General features: G+C 39.9%; 1 protein-coding gene across 1 annotated transcript in view; it reads left to right on the top strand.

Annotated features, from left to right (window-relative positions):
- The window catches only part of VPS13B (vacuolar protein sorting 13 homolog B), a 705368-nt gene that overhangs the window by 519009 nt on the left and 158688 nt on the right, over positions 1–27671 (top strand). The window contains exons 34-35 of the mRNA XM_075270303.1: positions 1129–1810; positions 17144–17281. Coding sequence (XP_075126404.1) covers positions 1129–1810; positions 17144–17281 — 820 coding nt within the window. The remainder of the gene's footprint in view (positions 1–1128; positions 1811–17143; positions 17282–27671) is intronic.

Below are 27671 nucleotides of genomic sequence, written 5' to 3'. Positions count from 1 at the left end.
CTGGCATAGTTGAATTTTGTCGTCCAGCCCCCACAAGGCCTGAGCAATCGGTGCTGTTGTCAACTGGAGAAGATACACTGGGACCACCCACCTGGCAGTGGACAGCCTAACATATTGGATGCTGAAACTTATAAAGCTGAGTTTTTTGGACTGGATTTTGACACGGATGTCACCTCAGAATCCAGTCCAAAAACCGCTTCCCACGGCTAGCCCCACTTGGCATTCCACTCCGGATTAGGCCCAAATGAATGGGCCTAGTCGGAAGGGAGTCTCGTGCCACGGGCACCGCGGTGGATTCAGCCGCGGAATACATGGTAAGATGGAGCAGCTTGCTTCTATTTTCCGCGAATGGGAAAAAAACGCTTGTGGAAAAAAGAAGTGAACGGCTCCCATTTGAAGTCAATGGGAGGCGTTTTTTGGAGCCGGATTCTGAGGCGGATTTCGCATCAAAATCCGGTCCTAAAAACTCTGTGTGAACTCAGCTTAACACTGATAGCTCGGGAAAGGTAGGGGCTACAGAAAAAAATTAAAAGGAGCCAAAATCAGTGGAGCAGCATCAATTTAAGGATGTGAAGAGTTGATGATAGTGGAGATGATGAATGGTCCTCTTTAATAAGAGGACTGAGATGTGATATTACTATAGTACCTATTACATTATCACACTGCACTTTACAATAAACAAGATGGAGGAGCATTTTTTTTTTAATTTTCTATGGAAACCTGTGAATGCTGGAATGAAGATTGCAGCCTCCAACTTTTTTAATGCTAGTTAACTAATAATATATAAAAAATAAAAATGTGACATATGTGAGATGTGTATATAATGGCTTCATGGTGTTTGTAGTGGCCATATTGAATCAGACTTAAACAGAAAATATTAAAGGTGCCAAAATTATTGTTTTTTTATCAATCAAATCAGTTAAATGTTATTGTTTGTGTGGTCAGGTTTTGTGTTGTACCTTGTAGAACGTTGGTCCTTACTGTTACATCTACCTAGTTCTGTTTTTTATACAACTGGAGAGATCCACCATGGATGCCCCTCAGAAGTGTTGAGGAATATATAATTTATAGTATTTTACAATTTGGCAGTGACTTATCTTGTTAACCAAGTGTTTAATCTGTTTTCAGGTGTCTAAACAAGAGCATCAGAAGAGAGATTACACCGATGGTCGCACAGTGGACACATCGTCGCGATATAGCGGAGCCCAAGACAGTGGCATCGGTAGTGACAGTGTGAAAATAAGAATAGTCCAGATCGAACCACAAAGTGGTACAAGTCATCACAGAATAGTGAGACCGTCCAAACAGTCATCCATTGTAAAGAATCTGAATTTCATCCCATTCGATATATTTATCACTGCCAGCCGCATCTCCTTGATGTCCTACTCGTGTACTGCCATGCCTAAATCGGAAAGTAGAGAAAACGAGAAAGTGGGCAAAAGTTCTCTGAACCAGTCCACGACAGAAACGGAGGAATTGGACAGATCAGTGCAGTCGTGTATATCCTCGCTCACTGCTGAGGACCTTCTTACTAGCAACTCTTCTTCTCCGGCAAATGGAAAAACTGGTCTGCTTTCTCTAGAACGTCTCCATGCTTCTACAAGGTCTTCTGCTCGACAAGCTCTGGGCATCACCATTGTGCGTCAGCCTGGAAGAAGAGGAACCGGAGACTTACAGTTGAATCCATTTTTACATCTTATTGTTTCCCAACCTTCTTTGCTCATAAGCTGCCATCACAGAAAACAGAAGGTGGAAATATCGCTCTTCGATGCACTCCTCAAGGGCGTGGATCCGGAATACAAATGCTCAGGTATGGATGTTGAACGTAACCTATCTGATCTATGATTATTACAATGTTCCTTATTGAATTATGTTTTGGATCTAGTACTTATCGCAGGGAAAACTCATGCTAAGCACATCCATAGGGTTCTGGTAATAAGGAGGAGTCCAAAAGAGTGTCCTTTTGGCCTTCAAAGGGGCAATATGTTAGTATAATGCAAAAAAAAAAGAAAAAGGGATGGAACAGTGTAGAATTTTATTAAATGGGCTGTCCTGTGATACACTGATGGCCTCCACCCCCAAAAATCTGGCTGGAACAGGTCCAACCCATCTGCTATGTATAAGTATAACCATAGTCAATGGGGTCCACCGGACTCCTAATGTATCCACTATTGTAGCGGTCCACCTGTCCGTTGTTCTACTCCTCCGACAGACAACGCGGTGCGGATGTGAACTTAGCCTTACCAGCATTTACGGAATATGACCACGCACAGTCTATGAGAAATGTTATAAGCGCAGATATTACAATAGCTGACAATCATTTTCAGAATGAAACACAAGCCCTCATGTGTTTTTTGTTACAGGACTTAGAGTTTTAAAGGCGGATGAAGATTATCCAATCAAAAATAATATAGTAATTCAATATCCACTTTCCATAAGCCTCCTAGAGAACAGAGCGTTCTCGAAGGATAAAAAGCTTTTATTTACATAGACATTACTTGAAGAATAACATTATTTTAAGAGATTATCTTGTTTTACTGTCCCGGAGAATCCAGATAGTTTCCACCAAACCACTGACAGAGGAAGATGGGTATTAAAGAGCGTATATGGGAATTGGAGCTTTATCGAAAGTAGGCACTGCTCCGTAGACCCTGGCTTAATACAGACTGTTCACTAACTCTAAGGCCAGGTTCACACAACCAAGCTCAGCTGAACAGACATGCTGTGTTCAGACTGGCAAATGTGGCCGATACATGGACCGAGTTTCAAGGCCTGAACCTGCCATGTAAAACCAGCCTTATAATATACATTACTACTATGGGTGTCATGATATTATAACACATAGGTAATGTCTCTCATTAGGGAGAGATGACAATAAGTCATGCCCTGCTAAGAATTCTGGGTAAGTAATATGCAAATAAGACCTCATTGGTAAAAAATAAGAACGTGCTCCTAGCGACACCTATTGTAAGGTAGCTCCCTATAGAGCAGCGGTTCTCAGCCTGTGGGTTGCGACCCCTTTGGGGGTTGAATAACCATTTCACAGGAGTCGCCTAAGACCATCGGAAAACACATATGTCCAATGGTCTTAGGAACTGATACACCATTCCCATACCTTCTAACCGTCCCGGATTCAGGGTCATGTCCCACGGTCTTGGTTGGTGGGAGGTATGTACCAGATTAAACTCATTTGCGTCCCGAAAGGGCACAGATGAGTTTAATACAGTGGTGAAGCAGGAGCGGACAGATTCTGCCTCGCCCTTGTACCCCTGCGTGCTCTTGCTTCGGGATCTGTAGGTGCAATGTGATGACGTCACTCACATCCTGCCTGTAGCTCCCGGGATAAGAGACTGCAAACTGTACAGCAGGCCAGCAAGGAGACATGAGTATCAGTGTTTATGTTAAACTTTTTCAGCTCAAGGCCGACATTAAACTGTGGGGGCAGGTGCTGGGGGAACAATATACAGGGGGCATATGAGGGGGACATCAAACAGGGTGGGGCACATGAGGGGGATATTAAACTTTGGGGGCAGATAAGAGGAGGAATTAAACTGTGGAGGTAGGCAAAGAAGGACATTAAACTGGGGGCAGATGGAGAGGACATTAAACTGGGGGCAACTGGAGGGGAACATTAAACTTGGGGGTACCTGGAGGAGGGCATTAAGATGGGTGGGGCATATGAGGGGGGCTTTAAACTTTTGGGGGCACATAGAGGGGACATTAAACTGTGGGGGCAGATGAAGGTTGCAATAAACTGTGGGGGGAAGACATAGATGACATTAAACTGGGGGCAGATGGAGAGGACATTAAACTGGAGGCAACTACAGTAGGACATATAACTGGGGGCAGCTGAACATTAATGTCCCTCTCCAGCTGCCTCAATTTAATGTCCCTTCCTATTTGCCCCCCAGTTTAAACTGAGGAAGCTGGAGGAGGAAGTTAAGCTATGAATTATAATCACTGGGCAAATGTAAAATCATCAACTACTGCAAAAAATTAGTTATAAAGTCGCAACAAAAATAATTTTATGGTTGGGGGTTGCGGCATTAGTAAGGTTGAGAACCACGGCTCTAGATTAAAAGGGTTTTTATGGCCTTTGCTCAGGACAGGCCGTATGACAGATAGGGAGCTGACACCGAGCCCCGTGAACGATCGTCTGTACAGAGCCGCTTCTGGCGTCCATCCTGTACACAATATGGGGCTGGACGCGTCACTGTGACTTATTGCGAACAAGACCTAATGGAAGGAGTAGAAGTCAAGAATTAGACATTATAGACATAACCTTGTAGACTCTGCACTTGACCTGGTAGCAGTGGTATTTGTCCCATGGGAGATACACTACACTAGAAGAGAGATTTGTGGTGCAAAACCTCTAAGGGTTACACACACACTTAATGCACATCAGAAATGAGTTGGTCTGGTGTAATGTGTTATTGCATCAAGATAGAAACACATTTATGGCTGGAGGTGCAGAGTGGGCTAAATGGTCTATAAGTTATGTAACATTCTTCATAAACCAATGATTTACTATGGTCTAGTGATTACAGGTATACAGGTCATAAGTGCTTCATTGTTGGCTGGGCGACCCCTGGAACCCTAAGATCATAATGAAGGAGCTACGACAAGGTCAGCAACCCCTGCATTATTTATCCATACAAGTGCGTTGTCTGTCCACGCTACTACAGCTCAGCCTCAGCCACTCCACTTTGATGAATCTTAAGGTTTAGACTCCTCAGAATAGTCCATCAATGCTTTAAGGTGCCGATTAGGCAACAAGTGGCTGCTAGTCACCTTTGACAGCACCGATAAGGTGTTGAAATTCAGTATGCCCATTCCCATATTTTCCCTTTCCCTTCATACTAACCTCAATATTATCTATTGGGGGAGAGGCGGGAGCACCCATACATATACAATAGTTTGTTGGTCTTGACAAAAGCTGTCCATAGGTTGTCTGTAGTATTGCATTTAAGTCCTATACACTTCCATGGCACTGAGTTGCAATACACTAGATCCAACTGGACAGGCATAGGGCTCATTTTGGAACAAGCAGCCATGTTTTTATAATCTTGGCCAACCCCTTTAAGACCTGAAAAATCCCTTTAAAAGCATGACAACTTGGGTAGAATGGCTTGTAAAGATGATGTACTCTACGTATAAAAATACAATGGTAAGACTGACAACGGGAGAGCAAACAGTCTAACCTAGTCAACTATACTTAAAGGGATTGTCCAGTTTCCGCAAATAACTGTTATTACACAGTCCAGTCATATTAATGTGACCACAGCCTATTTTTGACATCAACATTAAATAACCAATCACAGAAGGCGCGTGTCATCAGCCATCTGGGTGCACTCATCATTGTGGAAGGCACGATGGATCAGCACAAGTATGCATCTATCCTTGCGGACCATGTTCACCCCTACATGCGAAATGTTTTTCCTCAGGATGATGGCGTCTACCAGCAGGACAATGCGACATGTCATAAAGCTCGCAGTGTATGTGTGTGGTTCGAGGAGCACCAGGATGAGCTTACCGTACTCCCTTGGCCAGCAAATTCCCTGGACTTGACCCCAATCGAGAATCTGTGGGACCACCTCAATAGGGTTGTTCGCGCCATGAATGCTGAACCACGTAACCTAGCACAGCTGGCCACAGCACTGGAGTAGGCATGGCTCAACATCCCAGTGATCATCATCACAACATCCCCTCTCTTCCTGCACGTCTCGCAGCGGTCCGCTCTGCCAAAGGTGGTTATTCTGGATTTTAACAGGTGGTCACATTAATGTCACTGGACTGTGTATTTGTATAATTAAAAGTTGTACAATTTTCCAATATGTTTTCTGCACCAATTCCTCACAGTTTTCAAGATCTCTGCTTGCTGTCATCCATTGTATACTTCCAGTGGATACACATGACAGCTCTGATCCCTGTTCTGTATGGCCATCACATGAGTATGGGCTGATTTTTATCTACTGGAAGTATACAATGGATGACAGCGAGCAGAGATCTAGAAAACCATGAGGAATTGATACAGAAAGTAAATTGGAAAATTGTACAACTTTTCATGATACAAACAATAGCAATTTATTTGCTGAAACTGGCCAACCCCTTTAAGACTGATGGCGGGCGCACAGTCTATGTCTAGGTAACGGTACGTTAGTGGCCGCCTCTCCTCCTAATATCTGCTCGTACAGGAGGAATAGAGGCATGTCAGGTATTCTGTTGCCCGGAGAAATAGTTTTGTCTTATGCCCGCGTCATCTTATAAAGGGGGAAAAAAAAACAGCTGAGGAAGGTATTCGCATTCATTGATCACAGCATGTCTCGGGCTTATAAGGATGCTTGTTGCTATCCTCTAGGATTAAAAAAATGTCCGTGCTTTGATGTTTTTCACGCACACTTTGTCCATTTTTGATGTTTTACCTTTAATCACAGAGTCGGCAGCTTGTTTTGGCAGGCGATCCTGGCTGTGGGCAGGAACTTGTGAGTTATGCCACATTCTGTACACAGAACTTCAGATGAACTCGGAATAATGAAACTCCCACTGAGACAAATTCTGTTCCGCAACTACTGTTATTATTTTCTGTTTGATGGAGGTCAAGAAGGAGTCTCAGAAGTGGTTTACAATTGCACATCCACTCTTGTGGCTGAAGCCTTCCAGTGCTCATGCGTAATAGTAAAAGAGCTTACATTGCTTCCTCGCCTTATCCAGCTACATTGCCCAACTTGCAAAGTAATCAGATGTAGTCACTTATGCATAAAACGCCAAATGTTTAGTCTTATAGTAACTGCTTTTGATCTCCGCCAATGTATACCTTTAATCTGCATCTTACATACCGGAGACGTCAATACTCTTCTGGGCAGGGTCATAGCCAGGCCTTGACCTCAGGCTGCCAGCTCTTTGCATGAAAGTGGACAGCCAGGGCTATGTTATCTTCAGTTCTCATAGGCAAGCCGAGTATAAATCAGTGTATGTGTCCAATCTTTAGGTGGTTTGCATCCGGTTAAAGGGGTTGTACCGTTACAGACACTTATCCCCTATTTACAGGGTAGGACATATTTTGGGAGTCTGACCGATCATCAGGCAAAGTCCCCATGCATTGTGTAACACTTCTATGTGGCTGCCGGAGATTGCAGGCCTAGAAACCTCATAGCAAAGAATAGGGTGCCAGCAACGCATGTCATTCACAGGGCGGATATTGGGGAACTTTCAGTCCTCTATTCTCCTGATCATTGGGGTACCCAACAGTCCTATATCCATTGATGTGACACTTATCTCCTGTCTTGTGGACCGAGAACTGAATGTGACTCCATTACTTTACTGGGATATAATAATGTCTGTGAGTGACATCATTGTAATTATTTTCTTGATAGGCTGTGATGTCACAATGTACACAGTGATCTTTTTGATGTGTGCTTTATCACTCTGCTATGATGTCATAGTGGGCATTATCTCCGTGCTGTTACAGTACTGTTATCCCTGTACTGTGACATCACTGTGTGTATTATCCCTGTACTGTGACATCACTGTGTGTATTATCTCTGTACTGTGACATCACTGTGTGTATTATCCCTGTACTGTGACATCACTGTGTGTATTATCTCTGTACTGTGACATCACTGTGTGTATTATCCCTGTACTGTGACATCACTGTGTGTATTATCCCTGTACTGTGACATCACTGTGTGTATTATCTCTGTACTGTGACATCACTGTGTGTATTATCCCTGTACTGTGACATCACTGTGTGTATTATCCCTGTACTGTGACATCACTGTGTGTATTATCCCTGTACTGTGACATCACTGTGTGTATTATCCCTGTACTGTGACATCACTGTGTGTATTATTCTGTACTGTGACATCACTGTGTGTATTATCCTTGCACTGTGACATCACTGTGTACATTATCCCTTTATTGTGACATCACTGTGTGTATTATCTCTGTACTGTGACATCACTATGTGTATTATCCCTGTACTGTGACATCACTGTGTGTATTATCCCTGTACTGTGACATCACTATGTGTATTATCCCTGTACTGTGACATCACTGTGTGTATTATCCCTGTACTGTGACATCACTGTGTGTTTTATCCCTGTACTGTGACATCACTGTGTGTATTATCCCTGTACTGTGACATCACTGTGTGTATTATCCCTGTACTGTGACATCACTGTGTGTATTATCCCTGTACTGTGACATCACTGTGTGTATTATCCCTGTACTGTGACATCACTGTGTGTATTATCCCTGTACTGTGACGTCACTGTGTGTATTATCCCTGTACTGTGACATCACTGTGTGTATTATCCCTGTACTGTGACATCACTGTGTGCATTATCCCTGTACTGTGACATCACTGTGTGCATTATCCATGTACTGTGACATCACTGTGCATATTATCTCTGTACTGTGACATCACTGTGTGCATTATCCCTGTACTGTGACATCACTGTGTGTATTATCTGTACTGTAAGAACACTGTGTGTATTACCCTCCACCCCACCCCCACCCCCCATGGTGACATCACTGTGTGAATAATCCTGATAATAGAGTACATAGAGTATGGCCCCCTTACAAGTGTGGCTGAGGGGCCCCATGGTTACTTGTTACACCCCTGTTTATTGTTTTATTAAACCCCATATTATACATAATGACTTAAAAAGGACCTTTACGTCCTCTGGCACCGGCGTATTACATACCACTAGAAAGCTTACAATGTGCTGAATTTAGTGCACTCTCAGCTTTGACCGTAAGTACCTGCGTGCCAGAGATATCACTAATATCCCGTTACTGTCAGAAGGGCGGGCCTGACTGCTTAGTGTCATCACTGTTCTGGGAGGAACAACCCTCTGACAGTACAAGGCTATATAAGAGTACGCTACACAATGACACTAGGCTGTAAGATCTGCCCTTTTGACAATGGAGAGATGTCGGTGCCAAAACTAACAGCACAGATCTCCGGTACCCAGGCGCATACCAGCAAAGCTGTTCTGAATTCAGCACATTGTAAGCTTTCTAGAGGTATGTAATACTAGAGGTATGTAATACTGCCAGTGCCAGAAGTGGTGAAAGGTCCTCTATAAAGCCAAATTTTGACACAGTGGCCTAGGTGTACACCAAATTAATGGTAACTCTTGTTATTTCTGCCAGATTTGTTGTCATTTATGCTAGAAATTTGGCATAAATGACGTGGGAAATTTATGCTGGAGTACATTTCCCTCCAAATGCACCACCCGGCAGAGGATACACCTTATTTATGAGGAGGCATGTAACTCTTCATATATGAGGTGCACCCTCCACTGGCAATAAGACTATGAAGACTGGCATTTATGACATCATAAATCTGCACCATTAAGCCTTTATAGAGCATCTGCCCCCTCTCTTGAATATTTAAAAAAAAAAAAATTACAATACTCGGACATACACGAGAATTCTACATCACACTTCTGTTTTATTACTCTTTAAATAGTGTGGGGAAGGTAGCTTGGTAGCAGCAGTGGTGCGGACCCAAACAGTCAGAGATAGGGACACGATGTCTGGTGCATACAGGTTTATTTGGAAAAACAGCAAAATAAATCAACTTTGACTAAAGGCACAAAATAAAATACAGCCTTAACTTCAGACAAAACATCAAAGAAAGCCCTGCTCGTCTGAGCACTAACTAAACAGTATAATGCTAACTATACGTATGGCTTACTGCCAACCACATGAACAAACAAAATAGCACTGTACGGTCTCACCACACTGTCAGTATTTTAGGACAGACCCAGGTGCCTCCTCTCGCTCCCAGGATCTGCCCTGAAGTGCAGGCTCTGCAGCCTTTTATGGCTCAGTAACAAGCCCAGGACTCACATCTGGACTGAGGCCTACACAAGACCAGCCCTGGAATAACGCATTTTTTGGGCTAATTATTTGTATATGGAGTACCCCCCAGACCTCCCCCCCAGACCCCCCCCGTAAGTAGGGCCCCGCCAAAGTCAATTGCCCAGGGCCCCGCAAAGCCTGGATCCACCACTGTCTAACATATGGTGGTACAGATGACTGACTCACTACTGAGGAGATGTATCCACAGCAGGCAGGCATCCTACAGATTTATCGCTGCTGCTTGCACATTCCTTGTGGTGGTCGAGTTGTTTTTAGCTGTGGTACATATTTCTTACAGGGCTTATGTATTATTCTGTACACTTTGTGTTCTAGCACTATTTCTATGGCGTTGGTTAAAAGCTTTGTGTTTCCAATAAATCTAATAAAATAAATGGAGCAACTCTGCTACTAGTCTTGCAAAAAGCATCCTATGTATTGTTGGGTATGAAGCTCCCGTCCTGTGAATAGGGTGCTTATAATGGCACAACCCCTTTAATCACTGTATACTTTTTTGTGCACATCAGTATATCTCCACCCAGAATTGGGGCACATTCACCACCTCAGAGGATAAGGTTGACTTTGTAGTTTTTGTATATTGTAAGGAAAAAACTTTTTTAAAGAATGCTTCTTGAACTTATTTGCCTCCCACCTTCTGCTGAATATATTGAAATTTACACTCAGTTTACAGCTAAAACTACTGAAGTCTATGGAGAAAGGAGGGGGAGAAGGACAAGCAGAGAGATGACGAGCCCTGGTTAAAAGCCCTATTACATTACCTGTTATTCAGGGCGATTACTGGAAACAGTGTTATTGTCCACATATGCTTATTTTGGCCACAATTGGGCTGTGTAATTCAGCCGTAAATCTTCTAGTGATGGTCTTCCTTCTTCATAGACCTGGATTACCAGTTGCCTGCACCAATCATGGCTGGTTTTCTTTTAGTAGTCAGATGTCAATTGACATCTAAAGGACTGTGGGACTTAAGATCCATCATATTGCCGTCGGTTGTTCACAATATGTGATTTAATTATTTAGTAGATCTCTCAGACCTGAGGCCGGTGTATACAGACATCAGAAAGGCGGAATAATCGTTTCTGAAAGTTTTCCTGTCTAGTATTAAAGAGAGTCCATCTACAATAAGAGAACTGCAAAGGATGAACATGTTCATCTATCTTGAGAAACTTCTCAAGATTATACAACCAGTCTGACATAGATTCTCAAAGTAAGTACATCAGCACCATGCGGGCTAACATCCGTCTGTGTGTAGTTTATATAGAGAAGTCTGGTGATAGACTCACATTACAGGGAGTCTGTCACCAGGATAAAGCATATTAAAGGAATCCTACTTTTACACATTTTTTTAACTAGGACGTCGGAATAGCCTTAAGAAAGGCTATTCTTTTCCTACCTTTTGTTGTCTTCTCTGTGCCGCCATTCCGTAGGTATCCCAGTTTTTGTTGGTATGTAAATGAGTTCTCTCACAGTATTGCACGTGTCCACCAGCCATGAGAAAATAGCTGCTTACAATACTGTGTAAGCGGCCATTTTTCTTGTGGCCGCGCACATGCGCAGTTGGCATTGCCCTAGGCCTGAGGCCTAGAAGTTAGAAGCTACCGCCAGAAGAAGACGCGGTGAAGACCTCATTCCAGAAGAAGATGGAGGCGGCGCTGGAGAGTTCTCTGGCAGCATTGGGGACGCCCTCAGTGCTGTTTGAGCACTGGGACTTGCCCCCGGTGCTGCGAGAGAACTCATTTACGTACCGACAAAAACCAGGATTCCTACAGAACGGCGGCACGGAGAAGACAACGAAAGGTAGGAGAAGAATAGCCTTTCTTAAGGCTATTCTGACGTATTAGAAAAAAATGTGTTTGAAAAATAGGATCCCTTCAAGCCAACAACACACTTAGGTCGGGCTCTTAGGTGAGCCTCACCTGAATGTAACAAGCAGGCCTTAGGGGGACTTTTGAGTTCCCCGTCCTCCTGATCACTGGGGGGCCCTGTGATTGAGCCCCTAGTGAGCAGACCGCTATCTCTTGTCCATTGATAGAGAATAAGAGTCCATAACGGCCCCTTTAAGGGAAATCCAACTTCAGATAGTATGTTTTATGTCTACAAAATTAAAGGTCCCTTCACTTGAACTTTCTTTTTCCCTTTGCCCCATTTTTGAAGTCGAGGCAGAGGTGAGAACACATGGGTGCAACCCCAGCAAATCATTAGATTTATGGAAACCAATTGTACAGTAGAAATATATAAAAAGTTAGTCAAGAGGTGGCATAGAAAAGGAAAGGTAGATTTTAGGGTGGGTGACTTTTATGAGCAGTCTAATAAAGATATTCTTAAGAATCCCAACATCAAGTTTGGTAGTGAAATAATAATTGATCCATAATAGGGAACCTCCTCTTCCTCTTCTATATCAAATGTCTACTATAGACAAAGATACATACAGTGATGGAATGTATCAATAAGTCCGTTCATTTTCATTAAGGTAATACAATGTGTTTCCAGCCCGATCCTTATAATGGTTTGTTTTAACCCCATAGGTGTTAGATTGACAGCACACGTATTAAGGCTGGATGTCACGCTGCATTACTGACAGGTGAAAGAAGAAATGTCATGAAGCAATAAACACTGGTGTAGAACCAAGTAAAGGTCAATAGCAGTCATTTTCGGGTGTCCATACACAGCTACACAACAAATTAGACGTGTTCTTACAATCCCCATCAGAGCTGACCATTGCAGACCCTCTAATGCAAACACTGTCAAGACAAAGCTGACAGTCCTTCACGTTCCATAGTCCCAGATTCTCTACAATATAGAGGGAAAGTAGGCCTAGTCACAGTTCATGTGATATAAATGATGGCTTGTAGCACTTTCAAAATTTACATATCTGTAAAAAAAAAAAAAAAAAAAATTAAATCCTTAGAAATTCACACCATTGCCCTTACAATATAACAGCTAGGGCTGGGTTCACACACGTTCAGGAGACACTGTCGAAACTCACTAGACAAAAGTCTGAATTTTTCTTCCAGTAATTTTAGTTATAAAGAACAGACACCCGACGCGGTCAATGCGGTTCGTGGTTCTCCATTTGTGTCTACTATTTTAGTGGTCTGTTGTTCCTCTCCTCTGATGGACCAGAACAACGGAGACCCAAATGACATCTCAATGAAGTCACATGACATAACCTAGCACTGGAGGCGCTTACGGTAACTAGGGTTTGTTTTTTGGAGTATGGTTTATATTTCAAGCCTACTCCTAAAACCAAGCTAGGGCTTATTTTTGGAAAAAAACAGGGTACTCATACAACGATTTGTAATTCTGCCATGGACATTACTCAAGTTGTGTATGTTTGGTTGTATAGGGACTGCACATTCTTAGGCTTTGTCTGGAAAATATAACTTTAAAATAGAGACATTTTAAATTTAATATTTCCCATAAAATCTCTGGAGTTTTCTATGACTCACTTGATAAAGTCAAAGATACAGAAATTCCATTGCCGGTTTTAAGTGCCCAGTGCACTAAAGAGACAGTGATACAAAACTGCCATATGTTCAGTGTAAAAACAGGGCGTAACATGGTTACACACAGGAATAGGAATCCTACAATTAATAATAGCTAATATAATAAGTGCCTCGATGGACTGTAAATAACATGAAAAAATATCTTTTATGGTGCTGTCTGTAGTTTGGACTTCTTAAGTATGTCTCATATGGGTTTACCAAATCGTTGAAATACGCCCTCCTACTTATAGCGTGTTCATTGCTGACTCTTCAAAAGTCTACATATCTTGTGTTGTAAAGTATACAGATGTATCTATACTGTTGAATGGACAAGTCCACATATATATAACATAAGTTAAGCGCCTCTTCTAAAAGCAACACGACTATATTATAGTTAAAGGGAGTCTGTCAGCACCAAAAACATCATTATTACACCAGCCCCAGTACAGTGCAAGAATTGCTTTATCAAAACGCTAATAGTAGGGAGGGGGGAGCGGTAGAAGGGGATGTTCTGGGGTGGCTGAATGTCTTCTTGGCATCTGTAGCCGGCAAGGAAACCTCCCGCAGAGGTCATCATGATTACAATAGATGAACCAAAGTCTGGATTTTGCTGTAAATCGGTGGACACAGTTTACTATGTATGGACTTACCTTACAGCTGTATTTCACCCTCTTACTCCACTTTGCAGTACCTAGTGATGCGGGACCATTCTGGTTTACATGAGATGGCTTCTAGTTTTGACCTGTCTCCATATACTATAATATTTTCTGACCGTATGATGAACTTTATCTGTCATGACCATGGTTTATGAATGGGTATTCTCATTTCGTAAAGCAATGACATATCACTAGCAGTTTTAGTCTCATGTCTGGGCCATCCACTGATCCTGAACAGGAGAGAACCCGGTACTAATTGACTACTGCAGCCCCACTACAGGCTTTCCCTGCACAGGAGCCCCAGGAGAACGGCAGCATCGCTACACTAAAAGTGCGATAGCCTGCCTCCTGTTCTTTGCACCTCGGGGTAGCCAGGATAGCCACTGCACAAGGAAAAACATTGAAAGATCTTGTTCATTCTCAGGATCAATCGGGGTCCTGGAAGTCACACCATGATAAAGTGAAGGCATAGCCTAGCGATATGCCATCATTTTTTAAGATGGAAATAGTCCTATAAGTTCTGATTTAAAGGGAACCTATGAGTGCAATTTGGAGCACTAAATCACCCACAGGACCATTATAGGTACCTAACGTCTCTACTCCCAGCAGTTGTGCAGTGAAGCTGCCAGGGAAAGAAACATAGGCACCAAACATTGGGCACTTGCGCATCGAAGCCAAGGTGTACTTCATCAGCTTCAATGAACCACTGCGCAGGCGCAAAGTGCACCATCGATGAGTTTGATATAACGCACAGCTTTACAGCAAGTATATTTGGGACACAAACCTCCCATTCCTGAGATCGCCTTGACCGGTTCCCTTTAAGTCGGATTAGAATGTAGATGGAATACATGGGAACAGCTGCGGCAAATACATGAAATAAGGTTATTTATACGCACATGGAATCTCTTCTCAAGTCTTAAAAGTTTGTGACACATGGACCGCTAGTTGCCAGATTTAGTGAAATCTAAATATTTGAAACAATGTTTACAATTATACTTATCAAAATCAGAATAGTAACTCGCTGCGGGATTCTCAGGGTCTAAAACGAGACCTTTCCCTGAATATTAAGGGATTTAACAACAGAATTAATGGTCTCCAGAAGGCAACGTTTTCCTTGAGTTAACGCAGCTATTAATACACTGCCGAGAACAATAATCGATCTCTGGCCATACATTGAACAAGTCCAAATTCAGATTTCTCAGTTCAATATTTATTTGTGGGGCTGACTACTCCGGTTCTGCTTTGAGTTCAGGACCTCAATAAGGTCAGATCCCTTCCAAATGACTTTATAATGCAAGGTGCTTGTAGCTTCTGGATCCGAGCCAGTATCATTACATTCAAGTGTGCAAATGGCCGCACGTCCTTTGAAGTCTAAGACTAAGTGGGCTGTTGGCATAGGTTGGCTTCGGGGGTTATATCTACTAAGTGATGGTTAAGACTGGAAGAACCACAAGAATCTGTTTATACAGAGTGTAATAGGTCATATGATATTTTGATGTCTTTTTGATTTTGGTTTTATTGCACATTTGTTCTTTTAACTAGTTTATACTTCGTGAAATGGAAATATAAATTAAAGGAAGTAAAAATGGATTCCGTTAGCTAATTGACCGAAACTGTATAATTGTGTCTAGAAATTGTTTCCTGGGTTTATAAAGGGCGTAAGAGATACAGTAAGTGTCCCCCATGGTTCATGAGGACAGGGCACAGTGTCCCTGATCGAAGGGAGTGTTGGGCGCACATAAGAGCTGACTCTCAATACAACTCATTGGGATTGTTATAAAAATGGCAATATCTTGACAATGGAGGTGCCAATTCAGAAGGAGAAAACATTGTGTGATTCAGGTGACCCTACCCTATCTTTCTATGTAAATGAAAAAAGAGAGACACCGAGTGCACTAAGTGCAGTATTATACTGTTAAGCTGTGACAAATATTGTAATAATGAAGAACGACCAGTAGACCCCTCACCTGATGGGGTTGTGACAAGATCACAACACCCAAAGACACAATTGTGTGGTAAATGCTTCTGGTGAGGGTGGCAGCGGTTCCATCAGCATACACCGGGTGCCCGGGAAATGAAAAGGATAATGGAAGGACTGTGTGGTGCCACTCAGACAGAGTTGAACTGTCCAGATGGGACCTCCAAAGCAGTGATTTTTGCACTTGAAAAAGGGTGTTCTACAACCCGAAACGCGTTGTGCTGTACTGTTTTACCAATAAAGTCGTGTTCATCTACATGATCGCTTCTCTCTTTTTCTGCATGACCTTTGAGCATGGATCCTCTTCTCCTTCCATTATCCTATTATCCTATCCTATTATCATATTATCCTATCCTATTTCTATGTGGTTGATATCTTGGGTTCTGGTGACAGACTCTCTTTAATGGTGATCATTGATGCTTCTTTGGTCGTTTTCAGCTACCTTTCACAGATCGGCAAATCTATTGCATAACTTCTGAGACGCCTTATCGTCAATACTATTACCATCTGGTGTTTGGTGGGATTGTATATATGTATAGCCTCTTCTGATTTCTGAATGACATGCCCCATATGGGAAAATATCCCTACCAGGTATATCTAAACTCTCTCGTAAGCTGATCTTCGGGTGGCCAAGAATGCCACCTCCTCCTTATGGAAATCCGTATTAAAAAATGTCAAGATCGTGAAAAGTTGTCTCATATTGTCTGCAAATATTATCATTTCATGTTTGCTTTCTCTGGATTGAAAAAGTGAGACATTAAGCAGATATTGGGATCTTAGATTGTCACTGTGGGTTGATACTGTAGATGACCTCATGTGCAGAGAATCTACAATGTCATCTCCTTCCCCTTCCCAAATTCTCAGTTCAAAAATTTTCTATCAGTAGGCTCGTGATATCTGTAATACCCTATTTTTTATTTCCTTTCCTGTCTCCTCTTCTTAAAGTTTGTCCCCATGTGCCACAAAGTTTTGTTGCCTTACTACATGGTCACTGTGTAATCCTGAATTTGTCATTCTAACAACCACTTCTAAGTATTTCACCTTCCGACCGGTGTACTAAGCTTGAAGAATTGTGTTGTTTTCTAATTATAAAAGCCAAAACTTCTTCATCCAATGGACATTCTGTTATCTTCTTGTAGATGCTGGAAAAACTTTGCCAGAAGGTTTGGATTACTCCAAGATTTGGTTACAGACCGCGGCAGGAGAGGTGAATGTCAGAACAGGGATTCCTCCACCATTCGTCACCCTGCAAATAAAGGATTTCCTTAATGGGCCAGGTAAGAGGGCTGTCCGTTTTATCCATATTATTATTATTATTATTATTATTATTATTATTCTGTCTTTATTATTACTGTTTATCAAATATATAAATCATGTAGAAAGAAATGGTGGAACTATAACAAAGTTTTTTGTTTGTTCTGCCTTGTAATTACATCATGGAAGATAGACTTGCACATTCTCAGTGAGCGCCCTCTATTGGTGTGCATGACTGAGACTCTGTCTTCCTAATTACATCATGGAAATCAGATTTGCATATTCTTTCCATTGTAATGTTAAGGAATTCTGTCTTATAGTCTTATAATGAAATCTATAGGAAGTTCACCAGGCAAAAACATTATACTCAGAGCATGCTGCATGTACAGGAGATAAAAAACCTACAGACAACAAAAACAAGGTGCATGGAAACGTTTAAGTAATTTCCTATAGGCTTTAAATTAACATCTGGATGCAGTGTTTTTGAGAGAAAAAAAAAATGATAAAAACGATGCTACTGAAAATGCTGCAAAAGTGTAGGGGCTTTATCAAGGCCAGCATTCTAGAAAACTAAGAAGAATGTGGATTTTCAATTTTTTTGAGCTTACTTGCTCAAAAATAGTTTTTCTTTTGTAGGTTTACATTATTCACTTTTAGAAAGTCTCAAAAATTTGGGTAACAAAAAAATAATTTTTAAATGCCATTGGAGACAAAAATTGTTACAACTGACGTTTTTATGCATTTGCCACGTTCATAAAAGGGAATGGATCCTGACAGATTGTGCAGAGTCATAGGTTTGAATAATGCCTCTTTGTCTACTCCTCCCTGACACCACCCATCTGACAGTAGAGAACCTAGTTAGCATGCCAGGCACCAAAACTAACAGCACTAATTGTTCAGGAATGGTGGGGGCTAGAGGAAAAAGTTCCAACTGTGCCGGTGTCAGTGGAGTAGCTATTAAAGAATACAAAGAGCTGAAGCTGATGGAGGTGGTGAAATGTCCTCCTTATAACTACAGTTGGGGATTAGTGTGATAAATATGGTGGTTATGTCACCAGGGTATTATTTGTGACCTTATTACATATGTATACTATGCACATCCAGTGCTTCAGACTACTGAACACTCATATTTTAATACAAAGTTACTTATAATCACATAAAGTTTTCTGTAACAGATGATACTTTACTAAAGCTGACACATACTCATAGCAGGAATTACCACTCCTATAACCATTATTATAGGGCTTTCACGGGGACCTGAAAAAATCAGCTTCTGCCTAGTTATGTAGCAATATGGGAGTAGGAAATTTAATCAGGCTTGCCATTTAGAAGTTTGAGTTGGTTTTTTGGGTACATCCAACCATCTCAATAATAGATAAGACATAGAACTTTCTGAAAAGCAGCTTGTAAGTTTCCTCTTAAAGGAACGCTAACCCTAAACATGAATGATAACAGTAAACTGTTGATCATGTAACCCTGACTGTTTCTTGACCTCTAGGATTTCCTGCATGTTCCTGTAAGAAGATTTAAAAAAAAAAAAAAAATGGTCTTGTAGAAATCTTGTAGAGAACACCTGGGTCAATCCGCTGATTGGTTCCATTTTCCAGGAGGGGCGGGGTGTAATATTCTTTTTGTGTATAATGGGGGAGAGGCTCCTGCTGCAGCTCATTGTTTTACAGTTCAACACAAGATGGTAAAGACAAGAAGTAGGAACAGTGCTGAGCTCCTGGGACACTTGGAGAAGGTTTTTTTTTGTATTTCTAAGTTTTAATTTTAATATGAGACAAAATGAAATTAAAGGAAATAATAATGATGGACTTTCTATGCTTAGTGCTCCTATAAGAACATATTTCAGTTTAATGAAGTTATAACTTATCCACCTATTACTTTTAGTTCAGTGGGGGCTCACCTGCCGGGCCCCTCAGTAATTGCCAAAATGGGGGTCTTATTCATATTCTCCCTTCCCAACCCTGTCTTAAGAGTTGAATGGCGTAGAATTGAGCATGGCCCCTGATGAAGATTGGTAGGACTGCAGAATGCTTGCTTATTCCTGCCAACGCCTTCTGGCTGTGGTCATGTCTGGACGAAACAAGGGACACAGGACCCCTGCCCTGACAATTGGTGGGGGTCTGACCTCTCAATAAGAATTAGCAGCTTCCAGTGGCTATAGGATACCTTGTTCTAACTAGAATACTCTTTGTAGGCATCTTACCCCTTACCATTAGAATGCCATGTCCCTGTTTGCTAACCTGTAGTTCTTCAGAATCCTCCATTCACCATAGTGGAATCAATCAGATTTCCCAGAAACAGTAATATAGAGCAGGATAGGTTGTGGTTGTTCAATATTGTGGTCATTGGAGTGTAATGGTATATAATAAGCCCAGCGGAGCGACTGATAGTTATATCCCAGTGTATCTGTATAGAAGCAATGCTGCCCCTGCTTGTATACAGGTCGTAAATTAATTCACTGTACTTATAAATCACCATAAAAAAAAGAACATTCTTGGAAAATAACTGCAAGCAGAACGCCAGTGTGAAATACAGAAACTGTTACAGGCCGATGGAAAGCAATTTATTGTAATATATTTTCCCTTGCAAGTATCAATGACTAAAATGTTAGAACAAAAAATTCCTGTTTTCAAAATTATTTCCTTGAAAGAAGAATTTTGTTGCAAATGCGAAGTGTAAAGCTGGAAGTGTGGAGCGGCTCGTCTTACAGAGAGGAACAGTCTTGGATATAATCTGAAGCAGTACTACCACCTAGGGGCGGTCTGCCGCCAAAGGGGTTTGGGACGGATTTTTTCAGGTGCTCGCTTTTTCTTTACTTGTATACGTAATTGATAGAACACAACGTAAAACATACAAGGAATACTAAATTGTCACAGTGAAAGAACAAAAACAATAGAATATATCACCAGGTACTCAAAAAGTAGCTATACTTAGTATAAAATATACAGCAAATTTGTGCAAATCGGGCAAAATCTTTAGAAAACCAAAACATTTTATACAAATTCAGACTTACACTTATACATTAGATCTTCAGCAGCTTATTATGATGTTTCTCTATTATAGGATGCCTAGGATCTGCAGATATTTTATTCTCTAAATAGGTTTTATTGGCATATACAGTAATAATATATAATAATAATAATAAATTTTATTTATATAGCGCCAACATATTCCGCAGCACTGTACAATTTGTTACATAATGTACCTGATAAACAGTCACTTTTCACAGTGCTTTTCCCCAGCATCGAAAATACTTGACTGCTACATTATCAAATACTATACAGTGAAGTACTGTATGTGTTTTTAAGAATTTTTATTTTTCTAGAACTTGGTAAATTATTTTAAAAAAAATATATATATATTTTTTTTTTCTTTTATTCACCAAAAATTAAAATAATACAAATAAAATAGTCAAATTCTATTACCGTACTTTATCTTTTTAAGTAAGTTTTTTTTTCTTGACAGCTGTCTAAGGAAGATTTTTTTTTTCCAGGAAATTAGTAGGATAATTTTTTTTGTTATATTGTGATAATATATCACATTCAGACATATTTTCTTTCATTTTTATATTGGTTAATAAAGCATATTAGAATTTTTTTGTTTTTACTTAAAACTCAATTTTAGTGACAGTAATGAAATTATCAAATTTGTAGTCTTGATAACAGATTTTAGATATCTTAGAAGCATTAAAAATCATATGACATTGTAAAAAAAAAAAAATAGTTTTTGAAAAAAAAATTATAATTATACAATTTATTTGTATTATATTTATTTTTATTTATTTTACTTTATTGAATTTATTTTTAAGAGTAAAGCATTTGTTCACATCTTTATATAGTATTATTTTATCACAAAGTCATATTTCTTGAAATAAATGGACGACTTCAAGAAATATTTCATGACCTAAAACATTGTAGGGCATTTTTGCTACTGTTCAGACCGCTGAGATAAAAATGAAATCTGTAAGACATTCAAATGATAACTAAATTCTAAAAAAAAAAAAAAAAAAAAAGAGATAAAACACTGTAGCCAAAAATAGATTTTTTAAAAATTCCTTCCTGCATTTTGCTTGTTTTTATTTAATTTTGTGTGAATTTATTTTATGATTTTTTATTTCTTTTATTGAGCCAACGTTGTACATTTTTTTCTTCTACCTGATTCTGTCTTTGCCTCTTTTCTAAAAGCGATAGATTTTTCTTTTCCCCCAAATAAAAAAGCAAAACCACAGGGAAAAAAAAACTCTAAAAATTGCCAGATTAATTTCCCTAACTATATAAGTGTAATTATTGCCTACATGTAGTGACATATAGGTTATACTTTGAAGTTTCGTTGCTGTTATTTTGGTGATTTTCCATCACACCTCGTCCATAGGAGAAGGCGCAGCTCACACTTCTTCCGCCCTTTCAGCTATAGGTTTATTCCAGCATTTCTACAAGAATGACTCCATTGAAACTGTGAACAGAGCCCAAATCACGTGACGGTAAACCTGCTGTACCCCGGCCATAATCTCGTTCATTAGTTACCTCATAGTGGTTTTTGTCAGCGACTATATATACCACATTACATTTTCGTCTGCCACAAAAATATTTTGCTTTCCTTTAAAAAGGCCCAATTACAGCCATTAGCTAGCTTAGCATTATAGGAAGGCTGGGGAAGGCTCGGCTACCAGAAACCCTTTAGAATAATATATCCAGCAGGTGATAGATTAGTTGGAACAAATTGGAACCATTGCACTTAAGGGGTCCTGGTTTCCATCAAACTGTTTTAAAAATGTCGTCATTTTAATACACAATCTCAGGCCCCGCAGAACAGTCCACAGCAGGTTAATGTGAATCATATGATGTGTCACTGCCCTCAGCTGACATGAGCTGCGTTCCATGTGTGAAGCCATAATAAATCCAATCCCAACCGAGGCAAATTCCCTGTGAGAAGGTGAACTAATCCAGGCCTCACACTGGCATGCTAGCCCTCCGTAATTGAAAGCAGGGCCACCTGTTCCTAAGTCAGCCACACCAGGGTAGTGCTGAACCGGAGGCGAAGAGTCAGGCGGGTCATCCAGTGCAGACCTCCACATCGGCCCTGGCTGACAGCACACCTAGAGTGTCAGCTCCTGTGTACAAGGTCCCAGCAGCTTCTTTATACCTTCCCCATTGCCTTACTCTTTACTGCCACATGTGCTGGTGTCAATGGAAATTAAATCAAAGCTGTAATTGCTCTATCTAGCTATCTATCTCCTATCTATCTATCTATCTATCTATCTATCTATCTATCTATCTATCTATCGTACCTTTCTATCGTATCTATCTATCGTATCTATCTATCTTTATATCTATCTATATATCTATCTTTATATCTATCTATCAATCATCTGTCTCTCTATCTATCTATCTCATCTATCTATCGATCCATATCTATCTATCTCCTATCTATCTATCTATCTATCAATCAATCATCTGTCTCTCTATCTATCTATCTATCTATCTATCTCCTATCTATCTATCTATCTATCTATCTATCTATCTATCTCCTATCTATCTATCTATCTATCTATCTATCTATCTATCTATCTATCTATCTATCTCCTATCTATCTATCTCCTATCTATCTATCTATCTATCTCCTATCTCTCTATCTATCTATCTATCTATCTATCTCCTATCTATCTATCTATCTATCTATCTATCTATCTATCGTATCTATCGTATCTATCTCATATATATATATATATATATATATATATATATCGATCCATATCTGTCTGTCTATCTATCTATCTATCTATCTATCTATCTATGTGTATGTATATATTTATAATTCTATTGTTTTATATAGTTAAAGACATATATAGAGAGAGTATTTTTTTAAAGATGTTTTTAACCTAATATATTTTTTTTTCTGTGAATTACTTGTTTGTTTAATACACAAATTATTTTCTTGCTAATAAAACAACTGAAAAACGAGTCGTGAGAAAATATTACCAGGGTTCTGCTTTTTTTAGTTTATTTTTTATGTCATTCAGAAGGCTGAGAGAACTAATTCCTAATATGTAAAAGGCAATGCAACATTTAATAATAGTAAAAAGGGTTTGTTTGTTTTTTTAAATTCTATCTATCTATCTACCATCTATATATCTATCCCATCTATCTCTATCTATCTATCTATCTATCTATCTATCTCCTTTCTATCTATCTATCTATCTATCTATCTATCTATCATCTATATATCTATCCCATCTATCTGTATCTATCTATTATCTATCTATTTATCTATCTATCTATCTATCTATCTATCTATCTATCTATCTATCTATCTGTTCTTTCTCTCTATCTCTGTGTAATATAGAAAAGTAGAAATTCCTTTAATTCAACATTTGATAATCCATAAAGTCTGATAGTTTTGCACTTCTTTTTTATCATTTTGGAGCACCTCCTGGGGTATGTATTCACATAATGGATACTCTTCTGTGAGTTATAGCATCACAGTCCAGAATCCATATGGAAATCGGTTTGGATGTTTAATCCATACCAATGCAAATTTTTTTTTGCATATTTCACCATTCGTGATAAAGTATAGGGAAAGATGGCATTGTACCATGTCAGTAGGAAAATACCGTACTAAATCATGCAATATTTAATACTTTAGTATAGGCGTTATAGGTATGAGACCTTTACTAGCCGAAGGCATTTCTTCAGGCGTATACTGATATATATTGCAAATGTAAATTTTCAGGTTACCTAGTAAAAGTGTCATACCTACAGACATTTGTTTTTTTACACCATTTGTAATGCACAAAGTGAAATCAATGACACAATCTACATAGAGAAACTTGTCTATTTTGCTGTAGGATTTGCAATTTCAGTATGGGCAGACCCCAAGGTTGTACAAACCCAAAAGCCTTACACCGCCTCTCTCATAGTCATAGCTACTAGATATTATAAAGCCTTACACACACATATTTATTGTATATATTTCCTACACTGGCACATGTATTGTTAGATTAAGGGAATTTTACTATATTTGTGAGGTAATATATGTGTGTATATATATATATATATATATATATATATATATATATATATACACACACACACAGATGTTGCAGAGTTAGCCTGAGCTTCTGCAACTGATGAAACTGCTGCAGCATGATGTCTTATCACAGAAGACGACAACCAATGAAAAGTCATTGAAAAAAAAAATTAAAAAAAAATTGTCCTCTGCAATAAAAAATGCTGCTGCCTAAGTTCCAGCTTACTCTGCTCCATCTGTGTATATATATTTATATCTTCTATATATGAGCTAAGTGTAACCTACAAGTGAGCTAAGTGTCCCCGCACCCTTCTCCTTCTCATCCCCTACAAGTCTCCAGAATGTTCGGGCAGTAATTAATGCTCCTTACAAGTTAAGCTGTCGGCTTCTTAGCATGACTTCATGTGGAAACCCAAGAATGTGCCCACTTCATTCCAGTTTAGCGGTTATGTTAAGCATGGCATTTGTTAACTTTGAAATAAGAAATTTTTTTCCCGTCTGATTTAATGAGTCCTGACACGTGAGAAGTGGAGCTGGCCGGAGCGCAGACTTTTCTAATTACCGGAGGGTCATTTGCTAAAAAACATTTCAGTGTCTTGATAGTTTTTCATTAGGGCATTACAAACATTTCGGTGACTAACACGACCGTCTGAGGAGCCAGCTGTGTGTACATGATACACAATACAGTAGCTCGACATGATAGGAGAACATGCTGGAACTTGTAGTTCTAGAACAGCTACAACAGCACAAATTGGCAAAAATGTAAATACTTTTTTTTTCACTTCTTGAAACTAAAAGAGGACCTGACCGCTGTCGTAATATGTCTGTTTTAGTGAATACTTATATTCCATATTACATCGTAATAGTGAAACATATTATGTTGTCCCTCTGTTACTCCTCCTGGAAATGTTTACATACATTGGCAACTAAGTGGCACTATTCCCTTTGCCAGTATGGTGTCAATGTACATAGTATGGTACTGTCTTATCAGTACTGGCAGCATCAGACTGTGGGAGGACGCACCCTGCTGACAAGAGGGAAGATAGCACCAACACAAAATGAATTTTTTTGGTGCCTCTTTTGAAGAGCAACATGTAGTTATACAGTCCTATGAAAAAGTTTGGGCCCCCCTATTAATCTTAATCATTTTTATTTCTAAATATTTTGGTGTTTGCAACAGCCATTTCAGTTTGATATATCTAATAACTGATGGACACAGTAATATTTCAGGATTGAAATGAGGTTTATTGTACTAACAGAAAATGTGCAATATGCATTAAACTAAAATTTGAATGGTGCAAAAGTATGGGCACCTCAACAGAAAAGTGACATTAATATTTAGTAGATCCTCCTTTTGCCTCTAGTCACTTCCTGTAGCTTTTAATCAGTTCCTGGATCCTGGATGAAGGGATTTTGGACCATTCCTCTTTACAAAACAATTCAAGTTCAGTTAAGTTAGATGGTCGCCGAGCATGAACAGCCCGCTTCAAATCATCCCACAGATGTTCAATGATATTCAGGTCTGGGGACTGGGATGGCCATTCCAGAACATTGTAATTGTTCCTCTGCATGAATGCCTGAGTCGATTTGGAGCAGTGTTTTGGATCATTGTCTTGCTGAAATATCCATCCCCGGCGTAACTTCAACTTCCTCACTGATTCTTGAACATTATTCTCAAGAATCTGCTGATACTGAGTGGAATCCATGTGACCCTCAACTTTAACAAGATTCCCGGTGCCGGCATTGGCCACACAACCCCAAAGCATGATGGAACCTCCACCAAATTTTACAGTGGGTAGCAAGTGTTTTTCTTGGAATGCTGTTTTTTTTGGACGCCATGCATAACGCCTTTTGTATGACGAAACAACTCAATCTTTGTTTCATCAGGCGTGCTTGCAGAAACGGCTTCTTTCTCATTACTCTCCCATACAGCTTCTCCTTGTGCAAAGTGCGTTGTATTGTTGACCGATGCACAGTGACACCATCTGCAGCAAGATGATGCTGCAGCTCTTTGGAGGTGGTCTGTGGATTGTCCTTGGCTGTTCTCACCATTCTTCTACTCTGCCTTTCTGATATTTTTCTTGGCCTGCCACTTCTGGGCTTAACAAGAACTGTCCCTGTGGTCTTCCATTTCCTTTCTATGTTCTTCACAGTGGAAACTGACAGGTTAAATCTCTGAGACAACTTTTTGTCTCCTTCCCCTGAACAACTATGTTGAACAATCTTTGTTTTCAGATCATTTGAGAGCGGGCTGTCCATGCTCGGCGACCATTAAACTTAACTGAACTTGAATTGTTTTGTAAAGAGGAATGGTCCAAAATACCTTCATCCAGGATCCAGGAACTGATTAAAAGCTACAGGAAGCGACTAGAGGCTGTTATCTTTGCAAAAGGAGGATGTACTAAATATTAATGTCACTTTTCTGTTGAGGTGCCCATACTTTTGCACTGGTCAAATTTTGGTTTAATGCATATTGCACATTTTCTGTTAGTACAATAAACCTCATTTCAATCCTGAAATATTACTGTGTCCATTAGTTATTAGGTATATCAAACTGAAATGGCTGCTGCAAACACCAAAATATTTAGAACTAAAAATGATTAAGATTAATAGGGGTGCCCAAACTTTTTCATAGGACTGTATATGTACCTGTATCTGTACCTTCTGGTCCCTCCTGGCTATGCCTATGGCTACAGAATGAGGAGATCAAAATGAAGGCAAAAAACTGAACCTGAGACAAAATAAACATAAATACAAATCTTATTTCTCGACGTGTTTAGTTTTTGCATAGTCTTGCGGATTCAGGATCTTCTGACCTTTGAACTGCAGTAAGGTTTAAGATTAACAAAAGCCTACTTTTTTATTCTTCGTGTAGTCACATCAAGAGATAATAAAACACAACCTACTTAAAATGTGCTGCAATTTCCAAAAGCGTTGGAAAGCAAGACAAGATTGTCAACTGGACATTATTGAGCAATCTGTCCAAATAGCTGTCCAGTGTTTGGGTGTAAGCCCTTTCCATGACATCCTGATAGGAGGTCTGCAACTCATCTGCTCATTCTCTGGACACTGCTCTACGCCCATGGGGACACACAGCCATCTTAGCGAACGTCTAAGGAACAAATTGTTATCTGGAGCTCTAAGTTCTCCAGTGGGCTTCTTGGAGATTGTAAAGTCTTATACCATGGCTAACAATTATGTCTTCCAAAGTAGCCAACTCAGACTCTTAATCGAGGGTCAAAAAGTTGATTTTTGCTGTTGAAAGATTCTATTTCACTGCACTGGACACAAGTAATTCATGGCACCTATTGGCAGAAAGTTGGACTCGTGGTCTGCCGGAGCTCAGAGCTGTGATAGATATGGTTCTGCCATGTAAGA

The sequence above is a fragment of the Leptodactylus fuscus genome, chromosome 4, assembly GCF_031893055.1.
Source record: "Leptodactylus fuscus isolate aLepFus1 chromosome 4, aLepFus1.hap2, whole genome shotgun sequence".
NCBI classification, from domain to species: domain Eukaryota; kingdom Metazoa; phylum Chordata; class Amphibia; order Anura; family Leptodactylidae; genus Leptodactylus; species Leptodactylus fuscus.
This window is presented reverse-complemented; position numbering and strand designations above follow the sequence as displayed.